The sequence below is a fragment of the Triticum aestivum genome, chromosome 4A, assembly GCF_018294505.1.
Source record: "Triticum aestivum cultivar Chinese Spring chromosome 4A, IWGSC CS RefSeq v2.1, whole genome shotgun sequence".
In the NCBI taxonomy this organism is placed as follows: Eukaryota; Viridiplantae; Streptophyta; class Magnoliopsida; order Poales; family Poaceae; genus Triticum; species Triticum aestivum.
The window spans coordinates 4,583,804-4,596,892 of NC_057803.1; the positions used below are offsets into that span (position 1 = coordinate 4,583,804).

Below are 13,089 nucleotides of genomic sequence, written 5' to 3' on the forward strand. Positions count from 1 at the left end.
GTGGCAGATGTGGATTTGGACCAGGTCGTGGAGGAGGCTTTGGTCGAGAGAGAGGTAATCCAGGGGATGCAAACGATGAAGAAAACAGGAAAATGGATCTGGGAGGAGATAGTAGTCAGTTATGGCCGACGGCGAGAAAGAGATTAGTAGGTCCAGATGGAACTTTTCTGAAGGAAAACTTGGTGTCAACTACAAGTGCTGGAGTTGTAGCGGACAGAGTTATGCAGATAGAGGGTGGCCAGGTTGTTCCTGAGGATAAAGGGGCGATGAGCACTCCCCAGAAGGTGCAGGACCCAAAAAGGCAGCGTGTAGATGAGAACAACTAGGTTGGTTAGAGTGGGACAATAAGTGGCACTAATATGATATCGGCAACCTCCGACATGGAGGATCGCCGGCAGCAATGAAAATCTTTAGCTGGAACTGTCGGGCCTTGCTTGGAGCCCCGACAGTTCGTTCGCTTCTGGATTTCCAGAGGCGTTACAATTCGGATGTGTCCTTTCTGTCTGAAACACACCTGGACAACGATAAGGCAGCAAATTTGATGAGGAAACTGCAATGTGATCATAGACTAGTTGCGCCTAGTCTAGATGGTAGAAAAGGTGGACTCTTAATGGTCTGGAAGAAGGAGGTTAGGATCTACTCCCGGACCACCACTTTGGAGTTCATCGATGTGTCTGTGGAAGAACCAGATGGGCAAATGTGGAGGCTAGCAGGAATATACGGAGAGCCAAGTTGGGATAATAAACATAGGACTTTTCAAAACTTGAGGGATTTGCACGCCCAATCAAGTTTGCCCTGGATGATAATTGGGGACTTTAACGAAATCTTATACTCGCCAGAGAAGGGAGGGGGCGCTCCCCGCCAACAGTCTCATTTACAGGCGTTTCAAGATGCTTTGTCTGACTGCATGTTAGAGGATGTTGGCTTCGTAGGGGACAAATTCACTTGGTTCAGGGGTGGGATGCGAGAGAGGCTAGATCGAGCGGTCTCCAATGCAGCTTGGCTGCTATTGCACCCATCTGCAGGGCTCAGCAACTTGGAGCTAGGCAAATCAGATCACCGTCCGTTGCTGATGGATACGGAGTATCTGTCTAGGGTTGCGGATAATAACCCGAAGAAAGAACGCAAGTTTGAAATGAGGTGGCTGGAGGAAGAAACAGTTAATGAGATTGTGAACACTGCATGGCAGAAGGCCATTCACCAAGGTTTATGCCCTGCGATTTCTGACAAGCTTAGGGTTATACACCAGGATTTACATGAGTGGGACCGTAAGATATTACGGAAGCCATAGGCTAGACTCAAAGCTGCACGCAAAGAACTTGAGAAGGTGATGAGGGGACCGTACTCGAATGAAGCAAAGATGAGGCATAAAGAACTGTCGGTGCTGATAGAAAATCTGCTTGAACAAGATGAAATCTACTGGGCTCAAAGGGGGCGTGTTAAATGGCTGAAGAAAGGAGACCGGAACTCCTCTTTACTTCCAGCATTGCGCCTCGGCTAGAAGGAGGAGGAACTTGATAAAGAAACTTAAGAATGAGAGCCAGAACTGGGTAGAGGGTAATGACAATCTGCGACCGTTGGTCCGCGAGTATTTCAGTAATCTGTTCACCTCTAGTGGGGGGCGATCAGTCAGGATCTTATATCTACTGTAAAACCTCTTGTAACTCGTAACATGAATGAATTCTTGGTTGCCCCGTATACCCAGGAGGATGTGCGTAAAGCACTCTTCCAGATAGGTGACATGAAGGCACCAGGGCCTGATGGCCTACATGCAATATTCTTCAAGAGGTTTTGGCATGTTATGGGTGAGGAGCTCACCAAAGAGGTGTTGGAAGCTATAAATAACAGGAAAATTCCGGCTGGTTGGAATGAGACGAATGTGGTTTTGATCCCGAAGGTGGACAGCCCTGAGGTAATCACCCAATATAGGCCTATTAGTTTGTGCAATGTCGCTTACAAAATTATTTCCAAGATGATTGCAAACAGACTGAAAAGTATTTTGCCAGAGATCATATCTCCTACACAAAGTGCGTTTGTACCAGGAAGGTTGATTACTGATAATGTTCTAGTGGCATATGAATGTTTTCATACGATAAAGAAGAAGACACATGGTAATTCTGGAATGTGTGCAGTGAAGTTGGATATGAATAAAGCCTACGATAGAGTTGAGTGGGGTTTTTGGAGAAAATGATGCTGAAGATGGGTTTCAATGAACACTGGGTGCAATTGATAATGGAATATGTTTCGTCTGTCAGATACAGGATTCGTTTCAATGACACATAAACAGATGAGATTATCCCTACAAGGGGGCTACGACAAGGGGATCCTCTCTCCCCTTATCTTTTTTTGTTATGTTCAGAAGGGCTGTCAAGTATGTTGGCACATGAGGAGGATCTGGGTAACTTGGAAGGTATTAAAGTTTGTAGAAATGCCCCCATGATTTCTCACCTTCTTTTTGCAGACGACTCCTTAATTTTAATGAAGGCCAACATGCAAATTGCTACTACTTTGAGAAGAGTTCTAAGTACGTACTGTGAGAGCTCGGGGCAGTTGGTGAGTAATGCAAAATCAAGTATCTTCTTTAGCCCTAACACTCCAGTGGGAGTAAGAGAGGAGGTTTGTGGGGAGCTGAATATAGTTACCGAGGCTTTATCAGACAAATATTTGGGCTTGCCCACTATGGTGGGGGTGGATAGAAGTGACTGTTTCCAACATCTAGTGGATAGAATCTGCCAGAGACTAAAAGGATGGAAAGAGAAGTTCTTGTCTATTCAGGGGAAGGAAATCTTACTGAAATCGGTAGCTCAAGCAATTCCATCATATGCTATGTCTGTGTTTAAACTGCCCAAAGGAATTTGCAAAACAATCACAGATGAGATGTCTGGATTTTGGTGGGGAGATGGAGAAGAGAAAAAGAAAATGCATTGGTTTGCGTGGTGGAAATTGTGTGTACCAAAGAAGAAAGGGGGAGTAGGATTTAAAGACCTTCATAGTTTTAACCTTGCTATGTTAGCAAAACAGTGTTGACAACTAATTCAGAACCCGGATTCTCTACCTGCACGTGTGTTGAGCGCAAAATACTATCCAGAGGGAAATATTTTGAAGGCAGGACCGAAGAAAGGCTCGTCCTTCACATGGCAGAGTATAGTAGCTGGTATACAAATGTTTCAGAGAGGATGCATATGGCGAGTTGGTACTGGATCACATATTGATATATGGCAAGACTCGTGGATTCCATCTAGCCCATCAAGGAAAGTGATCATCCCTCGCGGTGCAGTAATGCTACGGTTTGTAGATGAACTGATTGATCCATATCATGGGCAATGGGACGAAGCCCTAATTCGAGACGTGTTTTCCCCGGTTGACGTGCAGAGGATTCTCCAGATTCCTCTAAATGTTTAGGTGGTGGAAGATTTTGTTGCATGGCACTACACGAGATCAGGGATCTTTTCAGTCCGGTCTGCATATCATAGGCAGTTTGAGCACACGTATGGCAGACACCTCACTAGATCAGATGGGCGAGGCAATACTCAAGCAAATTCCATTTGGCAAAAAGTGTGGAATCTCAAACTTCCGGGTAAGATTAAACACTTTGCTTGGAAGGCCCTGAATGGATCGCTTCCTTGTTACGGTATCTTAGCCAACAGACACATCCCTCTAGTCCCGCAATGCCCGGTTTGTTCCGTGGGAGTGGAAGATATACAACACTGTTTGTTTTCATGTACAAGGGTACATGAGGTGTGGGAAGAACTGGGTTTACATGAAAGAATAACGGAAGCAGTTAGACAGGACCGCTCGGGATCAGTTACAATGGAGATACTTAGTGCAATGACGGGCGTCTCTGATGATCTCCCTATACCAGAACTTATTTTGGTGGCTGCTTGGTACCTTGGTGGCAGAGGAGACAATATGTGAAAGGAGAGTCGATCCAAGATGCAGATAAAGCAGCCATATCAATCAGGGTTCTCGCGACCAACTTCGTTCGTGCATATTCGAGCAAAAAAGCAGAGAGGACGAACGATCAAATATGGAAACGACCTTTGAATGGAGTAATCAAAATCAATGTGGACGCTGCTTTTCAACCTGAAACCCTTTCAGGTGCAACGGGAGCTGTTGCGCGAGATTGTCATGGGAAGCTAATTGCTGCTGCAAACTGGTTTCTTCCCATATAAATAGCGTCGACTCTGCTGAAACTGTGGCAATTCGGAATGGTCTTTATTTAGCTGACCGAATTGGCTGTAACAAGGTACAAGTTGAGTCAGATAATAGCTTTGTGCTGGAAGCGGTCCGACATCCAGATGAGTATTCAGGTGAGAATGTGGCAACTGTAATGGAATGCAGACACCTAGTTCCAAACTTTGCCAAAGTTGAGTTCTCACACTGTCTTCGGGAAGCAAATGAGGCTGCACACTTATTAGCAAGCAATGCTTTTAGTCATAGAACTTCTTGTTTCTGGGAATCTAATACCCCGGACCTTATTTCTCATGCTATTGTAAACGATCTTGCTGTCATCTAAGGAATAAAGTCTTGTTGGTTCAAAAAAAAAGAGAAAGAGGGGGTGAGAAAGTATCAGTTGGTCAAATGGTTAGATGTTTGTCGGCCTAAAGATCAGGGAGGGTTGGGGTTTACTAATTTGGAGGTTAAGAACATTAGCTTGTTATGTAAGTGGTTGTGGAGATTAGAAAATGAGGAAGGGGATTGACAAGATGATTAGAGCTAAATATTTGAGTAGAAAAAACTTTGGCTCAATGTGAATCATCTCTGGGCAACTCTCATTTCTGGAATGGGTTGTTGAGTGTAAAGGATGTTTTCTATACTTGTTGTCAAAGGGTTGTGGGTAATGGATGTAAGACGAGATTCTGGGAGGACGCCTGGTTGGGGAGCAAGCCGCTTTGCCAAAAAAATCATGTTTGTATAATTTAACTTTTTGTCAGCATGCTACTGTAGCTAAGGTCTTTAACCAAGATTTTGATTGCATTAGGTTTAGGAGATGTCTCTATGGAGAAACCCTTGATATGTGGAATAAATTACTTGATATGTGCAGTCAGGTTACTCTTTCGGGAGGACCTGACAAAGTTAAATGGTTACTAACTAAATCGGGATCCTTCTCGGTTAAGTCGCTTTATCATTACATTATTGCTAGAGTCGTTGTCTTTCCATTTAAAATTCTTTGGAGGGTGAGAATAGCTAGAGTCGTTGTGATTAAGGGAAGGATCCTAACTAAGGATAACTTTTCTAAGAGAGGGTGGAAAGGATCAAATTTCTGTAAATTTTGTGGGACTGCTGAAAGCATCGATCACTTGTGATTTGTGGAATGTGATTTGTGGGGCACCGGGTAACCCGGAAATACCTCTTTCCTTCTTTGATCTTTGCCAGAATTGGATTCCATCTTATTCTGGTAAAGATAGGGTTGTTGTTTTGTTTCTGTTGGAGCTGAGGCTTTGATTAGGACAGTTTGGAAAACAAGGAACTGATCCTGTTTTCAACATGTTATTCCTTCGAACCCAATCAATGATATATTCACATTGTGTGCGTTGGATTCATGGGTGGTTCTGCAGAAAAAGGGAGTGCAAAAAATGCTTAAGGAGGTTTCCAGAAGGCTTGCTCAGGGTGACGAATGAAGTCTTTGGGAGGATGCACGGTTAGAACCCATCTAGTCACAGATTATGCTATGTCTCGGGAGAGTAGATGGAGTTTGTTTTGCTCTTAGTCGTTGGTCCTGTTTCAAGGTTGGATGATGTACATCACAGTTGTCGAAATAGTGTTACTCTTCCCCTGTACACTAGTAGAAAACAAGGCTTTGGTCACAGGGCAATATTCACATTAGTCCCGATTCAGTCACGAACCGGGACTAATGTGAGCATTGGTCCCGGTTCGTGCGGCTAAGGCATTAGTCCCGGTTCACCTAAGCCCTTTAGTCCCGGTTTGAGACACGAACCGAGACTAAAGGGTGCGATGCCCTTTAGTCCCGGTTTGTGTCTCAAACTGGGACTAAAGATTAGACTTTTAGTCCCGATTTGAGACACGAACCGGAACTAAAGGTCTCATTTTCAAACTCTACCCCCTCCCCCCGTGTGGATCGCCTTTTTTGTTTTGAAAAAATAAAAAAATGATAAAAACTTCAAAAAAAATCCTTCGAGAGGTAGTTATATTACTACATCTACCAGTTAGGAAAATTTTAAAACTTAAATTTGGACATGTTTTGTAAAAAATGTAGGGAAAATGTAAAACGGCTATAACTTTTGCATACGATGTTGGAAAAAAACGTATAACATATCAAAATGTTCAGAACGAAAATTCGCTTTCAATTTTGACCGCCTACGGCCTGTTTGCAAATTTTTAGAATCCTCAAATTCTAAAAGGACAAAAAGTTATGCTTAAATTTCAGTTTTTTTGTATTTTCGTTAAATCTGGTCAAACTATGGTCAAACTACTTATTCAAGAAGTATTAGTGTTATTAAATAATTATTCAAGAATATTAGTGTTACTAAACAATTATTTCAGGTTTTTTGAATTTTTGTCAAATCTGGTCAAATTGTGGTCTAACAATGGTCAAACTATGGTCAAACTACTTATTCAAGAAATATTATTTGTTACTAAATAATTATTTCGGTATTTTTGAATTTTGGTCAAATCTGGTCAAACTATGGTCAAACTATTTATTCAAGAAATATTAATGTTACTAAATAATTATTGTTTTGTACAATAATAGTTTCAAACTCAAACAGTGAAATGTGTGACTTCATGCTCAAGCTAAACTGCCGAAGCTCAAGCTAAAACGACAAGTGCAGACTTGGAAACGAAGGAGAATAGAACCCAAAAGTTAAGCGTGCTCGGGCTAGAGTAGTGAGAGGGATGGGTGACCGGTCGGGAAGTTAGATGATTACGTCTAGGATGTAGGCTGATGGTTTTTTCTTTTCATGTTGCTGGATGCAGTGTTGCATCCATTAGCAGAAGAAAGCACTAGTTATAATTCTGTGGTTTGGTGTATCCCTGTCATCGAAAAAAAACAAATGTTTAAAGACACGGTTACAACCAACTCAACGTAATAACTTTACAGTGTCCCTTCCACAATGTTCTCCTAAATCTATCAGCAAGGCAAATTTATGAACCGGTAGAGATTACAACTGAGCTCCCATGAAGGGTTTATGTTGCCCCGTAGATGTTAATGCGCCGAAAGGAGGCTGAAATTAAACTGAATCCACCGATGATTAGGCCAAGTTTAGCAATTAGAATTTGAGAAGTTTAGCCGGTAGAAATTACAACTAGTTCCCATTACAGATACAATTGCTATGGCAATGCTAAGGCATGTACATATACTCCCTCCGTTCCTAAATATAAGACGTTTTGGTAGTTTAGTTAAACTGCCAAAATGTCATATATTTAGAAACAGAGGTAGTACATGTACAAACAGTTAGGCATGCATTTTATATCAGTTAGGATCCCTCTTATTTTATTTTATTTTATCTTTCTTACATGGATATTTTACGTGTAGTTATTTAGTACATTTAGTTATGTTTTTCTCACAGCATTTCCGTTAAAGAAAGGATTGGTTTTGCGCAAAAAAAAAAGGATTGGTTAGAATCCAATTGGAACAGACAAGAAATAATTCTTCTTATGTATCTGTAACGTTTATTAAAACAACTAAACACTAGGCAGTTGCTGCATCAGATTAACATTTCTAAGTTCTAACAGGCTATGAACAAGTAGGTGCAGCTAATGTTATAGCCTACTGGTACCCGCAATAAGAATTCATTGAAAAAATAGCTCCGTATGTATAACTTAACTATCCACCTTTGACCTATCAGAAACTACAATTAGAAGGCACTACATCATATACATGGCAAAAAAGGCAACCTACAAGCTTTCATGGTTTCACCTACCAATCTTCATGAGCTGCTGAAGCTTCAAGTAGGCAAATCCATCCTGCCAACGCCACCACAATAATCTCCTCCTTCCAACAACATCTGGCGGTAAGGGCTGTTGGTTCAAACAATACCAAAATGTCTCACCAAGTGCTTTCTTACAGCTCTTCTTGAGCACAGTTCACTCAACAAATCTTGTGCCTCCCTTACCAATCCTTCACTAGCTAAACCTCTAATAAGTATAGTGTAGGTTGATTCGTTGGGCATGCACCCACTTGACACCATGTAGGCAAAAAAATCAATGGCACGATCAGTTTCCCATCTTTTGCAAAGCGAAGAAATGACAGCATTGTAAAGCACTGCATCAGACCTCACTGTGGCATCTTGGATCCTGTCAAACATCTGAATAACCTTGTCGGTTCTACCTTCTCTAGACAGAGCAGATGCCATTGATGAATAAATTACCGCATTTGGGGTGATCCCTTTGCTGATCATAACATTTAGCAGCTCCAATGCTTCCTCCGTCTTACCAGCTTTACCAAGTCCATCAATCACTGTGCTGTAGCTAATAAGGTCAGGACTGCACCCATTCACTAACATCTGCTTAAGAAGTTCAATTGCCTGCTCCACCAATCCCTTTTTGCACAGAAAATTGATGAGCGTGTTGAATGTAACAGGATTCGGAAGACAGCCTTGTTGAATCATATGCGAGATGAGCTCCTCGGCATCTACCCACCGCTCGGCTCTGCACAAACCTTTCAACACAATAGTATAGCTTATGGTATTCGGCTTGCATCCACAGGTTGACATACTTTTTAAAAGCATGACAGCTTCGTCAACAAGCCCTTCTTTGCAAAAGCCATTGATTACCGTAGTGTATGTGATGACATCCGGCATGCAACCGTACTCCAACATCTGCTCAAGAAGTTCAATTGCCCTGTCGACCAACCCATTTTGGCAGAAGAAATCGACGAGTATATTGAATGTCACGTCATCAAGGGGGCAATCCTTCTGAAACATCTCAGCAAGCAAGTCCTCAGCTTCCTCCCACCGCTCAGCACTGCATAGACCCTTCAAGACAGTGTTGTAGCAGACAACATTGGGCTTGAGACCATAAGAAGGCATCCTGCTCAAAATATCGTTTGCAACCTCGTGATGCCCGTCCTTGCAAATCCCGTCGATGATGGTCGCGTACATCCTTAAGTCCGGTGTGCACCCATGCTGTGACATCTGCGAAAGGGCCTCATGCACCTGCTCATACAACCCGTTCCTGCACAAATAAGCAATGAGGGTATTGAAAGTGGCGACATTGGGCGGGCAATCCACCCTAACCATCTCGTGCATGAGCTCCTCCACGTCCTCCCATCTCTTGGCCATACACAGGCCCTTGAGCACCGCGTTATAGCTAACAATGTCCGGCTCGCAGCCAAAGGAGGGCAGCTTCCTCAGCAGCTCCACTCCCTCGTCCACGCACCCTTGCTCGCAGATGGCGCTGACGACCAGGTTGCAGTTGCCGGAGTCCAGCGTGCAGCCCCTGGCATGCAGCGCCTCGAGAGCCCTCACGGCGCTCCTGAACCCGCCGCCCCTGCACGCGGCCTCCAGGATGACGTGGGACATGGGCGGGGTGGCCGCGCAGCCCCTGAGGGACATTTCGTCGAGCACCGTGAGGGCGTCGGTGATCAGTCCCCGCGCGCAGAGGCCGCGCACGATGGGGAAGTAGGTGTAGGCGTTGGGCGGGACCGGGACGGCGGCCGCGAGGCGGCGCGCGGCGGCGACCTGGCCGGCGCGGCAGTACCCGGCGACCATGGCGTTGTAGGCGACGATGCCGGCCGCGTCGCCGGCCGTGTCCAGCGCGCGCGCGGCGTCGGCGGTGCGGCCGGCGGCGCAGAGGGAGCGGATGAGCGCGGACAGGCGGCCGCTCCCGCCTGCGTCGAGGGGGGCCGTGGCCGCGGCGGAGACGGAGGCGGCCGCGGCGGGTTTGGGCTTGGTGGCAGGCTTGGAGCCTGGGGCCGGGAGGGTGGGAGGCGGGAGCGAGGAGGTGAGCATCTGCGAGTTGGGCGGAGCGAGCATGGCCAGGCGTGGTGGAGGAGGAGCTGTGGTGAGAGCGAGCGCGTCGTGGAGGCCACTGGATAGCGGACGCTGCGTTGCCATTGCCTCGCCGAGCTAAACTAGATAGACATTTTTTAGACATTGGATGGAGCAGTGGAGGAGATGAAGCCCGCGTCCATGTGGCAGCGGTTTGGCTCGCGATAGCTACACCGGGATCCATGCCAAACTTATTTTCTTCTCCCTCCCTCCGTTCACTATTTTTTTCTTCAAAATAATCCTGGTCATCAAAGTTCACCCGAAGACCCCAAATATAATAAAAATTACATTAGAATTTGAAGACCACCAAACAAACTACCGCCGCCAGAATGAGCCACTGGCGTGCCGTTGTCGCCGCTCCGCTACCGGAACTAGCTTGGCATTGTCGGTGACAGCCGGAAAATCTTCGTGCACGTGCTCCTAAGGACCAGCGCCCGGGAACAGCAGTCGTCGTCGTTGAACCCTTGAATCTGAATAGATCTGAAGCACATGACACCAAGTCTCACCACACGATGAGAAACCACGGGATTCACCTCCCTACCCCGGGCCGCCGGAGCGGCAGAGAGAGGGGAAGCGAATCCACGGGCTTGTCGATGAAGCCTGGAGGGAAGAGTTTGCTCTAGCCGCAAGGGATAATGGAGGAAAAGCTCGCTCAATTCACTATTAAAAGATGTTCTAACTTTTTTCCGATTGACATGTATATAGACACATTTAGTGTGTTTGCCCATTCATTTCAATTAGTTTATAGTCCGTATTAAAATATCCAAAACATCTTCTTGGTGGACCACTTACCCTTTCCCCTCCTCTCTTCTGTCGTTTTCCTCTCGAGAGTCGCCCTGAGGCTGTCGGATACGGTTCAAAGCCTCTTCCTACGAAGATGCTGCCGGGAGATTGCTGAGGATAGGTGCTCGTGTCCTTCTTCTGTATAGTAGGTCAGTTATCTTAGTTAGTCTTGGCTTTATGTCGTGGATTGGCGCTATGCCGTCGGGATGCAAGCCATTGGAGCATGCCAGTGGTGTCGCTGTCATCTTCTACCTTGCCTCCATGGTGAAGGGAAGCGGAGGACGTCGGATCTGGTAGTATCCCTCCAAATAAGCTCGATCTTGCTTAGGATCTTAAGGCTGTGGTGGTTCTTCCCATTGATTTCTGCTGTTGCGATGACGGTGGAAGAAAGGATGTTAGATCTTTCTTTGACCTCCTCTCCTGGTGCTTGGCAATGCTGGATCCGAGCTTCCAACGTTGGTGGTGTCCTTCCCTGATCTAGAGAAGAGTCTATGTACTAGAGGTGGATGATGGGGATCCTAAGTTAGACTGTTGTGGTTTTGACGGAGCTACGACGCCTGCCGACAATCCGACGTACCTATAGGCTGAATAGCGGCCGTTCTCTTTCCTCCCGGCTAAGATGCTCGATGGGAGGCAACGTTGCTCTAAGATGGAGTATGTGGTGTTCTACTGCAAGGGTCTCGCCAAACCAAGTAGTTCACCTCCGGCCGGCATGATTGGTTTCATTGATGAGCAGCTCGACCCAATCATGTTTGTTGTTTCTTTGTAGGGTCCTTTTTGTAAGATCCATGTTGTAATGTGTAATTGTCATTTTCTTTGGGGTCTTTTATGTAAGATGTATTACCCACCACTTTGATCAATGAAGTGTTGAATCCTTCTGGACCCTTCGCCTTGTAAAAAACATCTTCTTTTAATAGTGAACAGAGGGAGTAACACACGCAATGCCTACTTTTTTTAAGAAACACTTGTAACGTTATTCATACTCATAACAATCATAGGTACATCTATTTGGACCTAAGATCCGAGAAAATACAAAGTAACTCCTATGACTAAGAATTACAATGAAATCTCTTGAAAACACTTCCACGACATCAATCTCTACTCGAAGAAATACTCCAAAGACTTCGGTAAAGAGACTGCAATTGGACTGGAGTAACGATGTTGTCACTATTTCACCCGCACAAACATTACCAATAATGTTTTTTGAAAGCGCCTTGAATCACCCATCCAAAAAGATGGGAAGTCTTAATCGATGAATGTACTTGGCCTGGGGATGATCCCCTAGAAGTGCAGATCGTCGAATCACTATATCTTCATCATGGTGTCGATGAAAGATTTCACCTCCACAAAGAATCAAACCAATAAAAAAAGGCTTGACAGATCAACATAAACTCATTAGAACTAAATAATCGGACCAACGAGGACATAAAACTCTCTAATCTCATAGCACCACCAAAAGAACAAGATGAAATTTATTTTCACAAAACTATGATGACCATTAGACAATGGTGAAGAACATAGAGGTCTTGAAGATCCGAGGTCCCCCCACCTCTCAGCGCCAAGATGTCTGCGGGAGGCGAGGGGACCTACATTTCTCAGATGACGGCGGCGGCGGCCTACTTTTTGGTAAGCTACCAAAGGAACAAGGCCTTAGAATAGATTTCTAGTGGGCTTGTAAGCCCAAATCATGGTAACCAAACCAACAACATAAGTCAAATAGTCTTCGCTTCGCCCATGTGAATGACCGAGGGATCAAGATGGGCCAGCCCATTTACCAGCTACATTCGCGCTCTAGGAAAAATCCCATTTTAGGACCTTTTTAGTAGATTCATGTCTGGTTTTCTGTTTTTTCTTTAAGAAAATGTTCAGAAAATCCCTATTTGGAAGATGTTTAGATTTTTTTTTAAAATGCTTGGGTTTCAAAAAATGTTCCCTTCTTTAAGAAAATGTTCAAAAATCTTAAAAAATGTTCACACTTTTTTTAATAAAAAACTCATGTTTTCAAAAATGTTTGTGGTTTTTAGAACATGCTTGGAATTTCAAAACATATTCACAGTTTCATAAAATGTTTGGGATTTTCTAAAAAAAGTTAGGAATTTCAAAAATATTCACATTTTAATAGATTGTCTGTACTTAAAAAATGTTCTTGAAATTCCAAAATATACACACTTAGAAAAAATGGGTTTATAACCCGAATAACAAACCAGACAAAAAAATGCTCCTACAGTGCCCAGTTAGCTACAATGGGCCAGCCCAGTCGAGAGTGCGCCAATGCGAGGCTTTGACTGTCTCACACAACGGGCGTCAGATAGGAGCTCGCGATTTGCCGTCCCTTCCAACCATCCGGCTACGCATC

At 44.6% G+C, this 13,089-nt stretch overlaps 1 protein-coding gene across 2 annotated transcripts; it reads right to left on the bottom strand.

The window, feature by feature from the left end:
* Nucleotides 1-7,027: 7,027 nt before the first annotated feature.
* Nucleotides 7,028-10,098, bottom strand: LOC123084703 (pentatricopeptide repeat-containing protein At1g09900). Of its 2 annotated transcripts, XR_006439378.1 has the most exons (2): nt 7,884-10,098; nt 7,028-7,195 (listed from the first exon to the last, which is right to left on the bottom strand). XR_006439378.1 is itself a non-coding variant. In XM_044506194.1 (1 exon), exon 1 carries the CDS (start codon nt 10,014-10,016, stop codon nt 7,989-7,991), a length of 2,028 nt encoding a protein of 675 aa, XP_044362129.1. In that variant the 5' UTR covers nt 10,017-10,098; the 3' UTR covers nt 7,737-7,988. The 2 variants fall into 2 exon arrangements, 1 of the variants encoding a protein (XP_044362129.1); XM_044506194.1 differs by lacking the exon at nt 7,028-7,195 and having other exon boundaries at nt 7,737-10,098.
* Between the last annotated feature and the right edge of the window lie 2,991 nt (nt 10,099-13,089).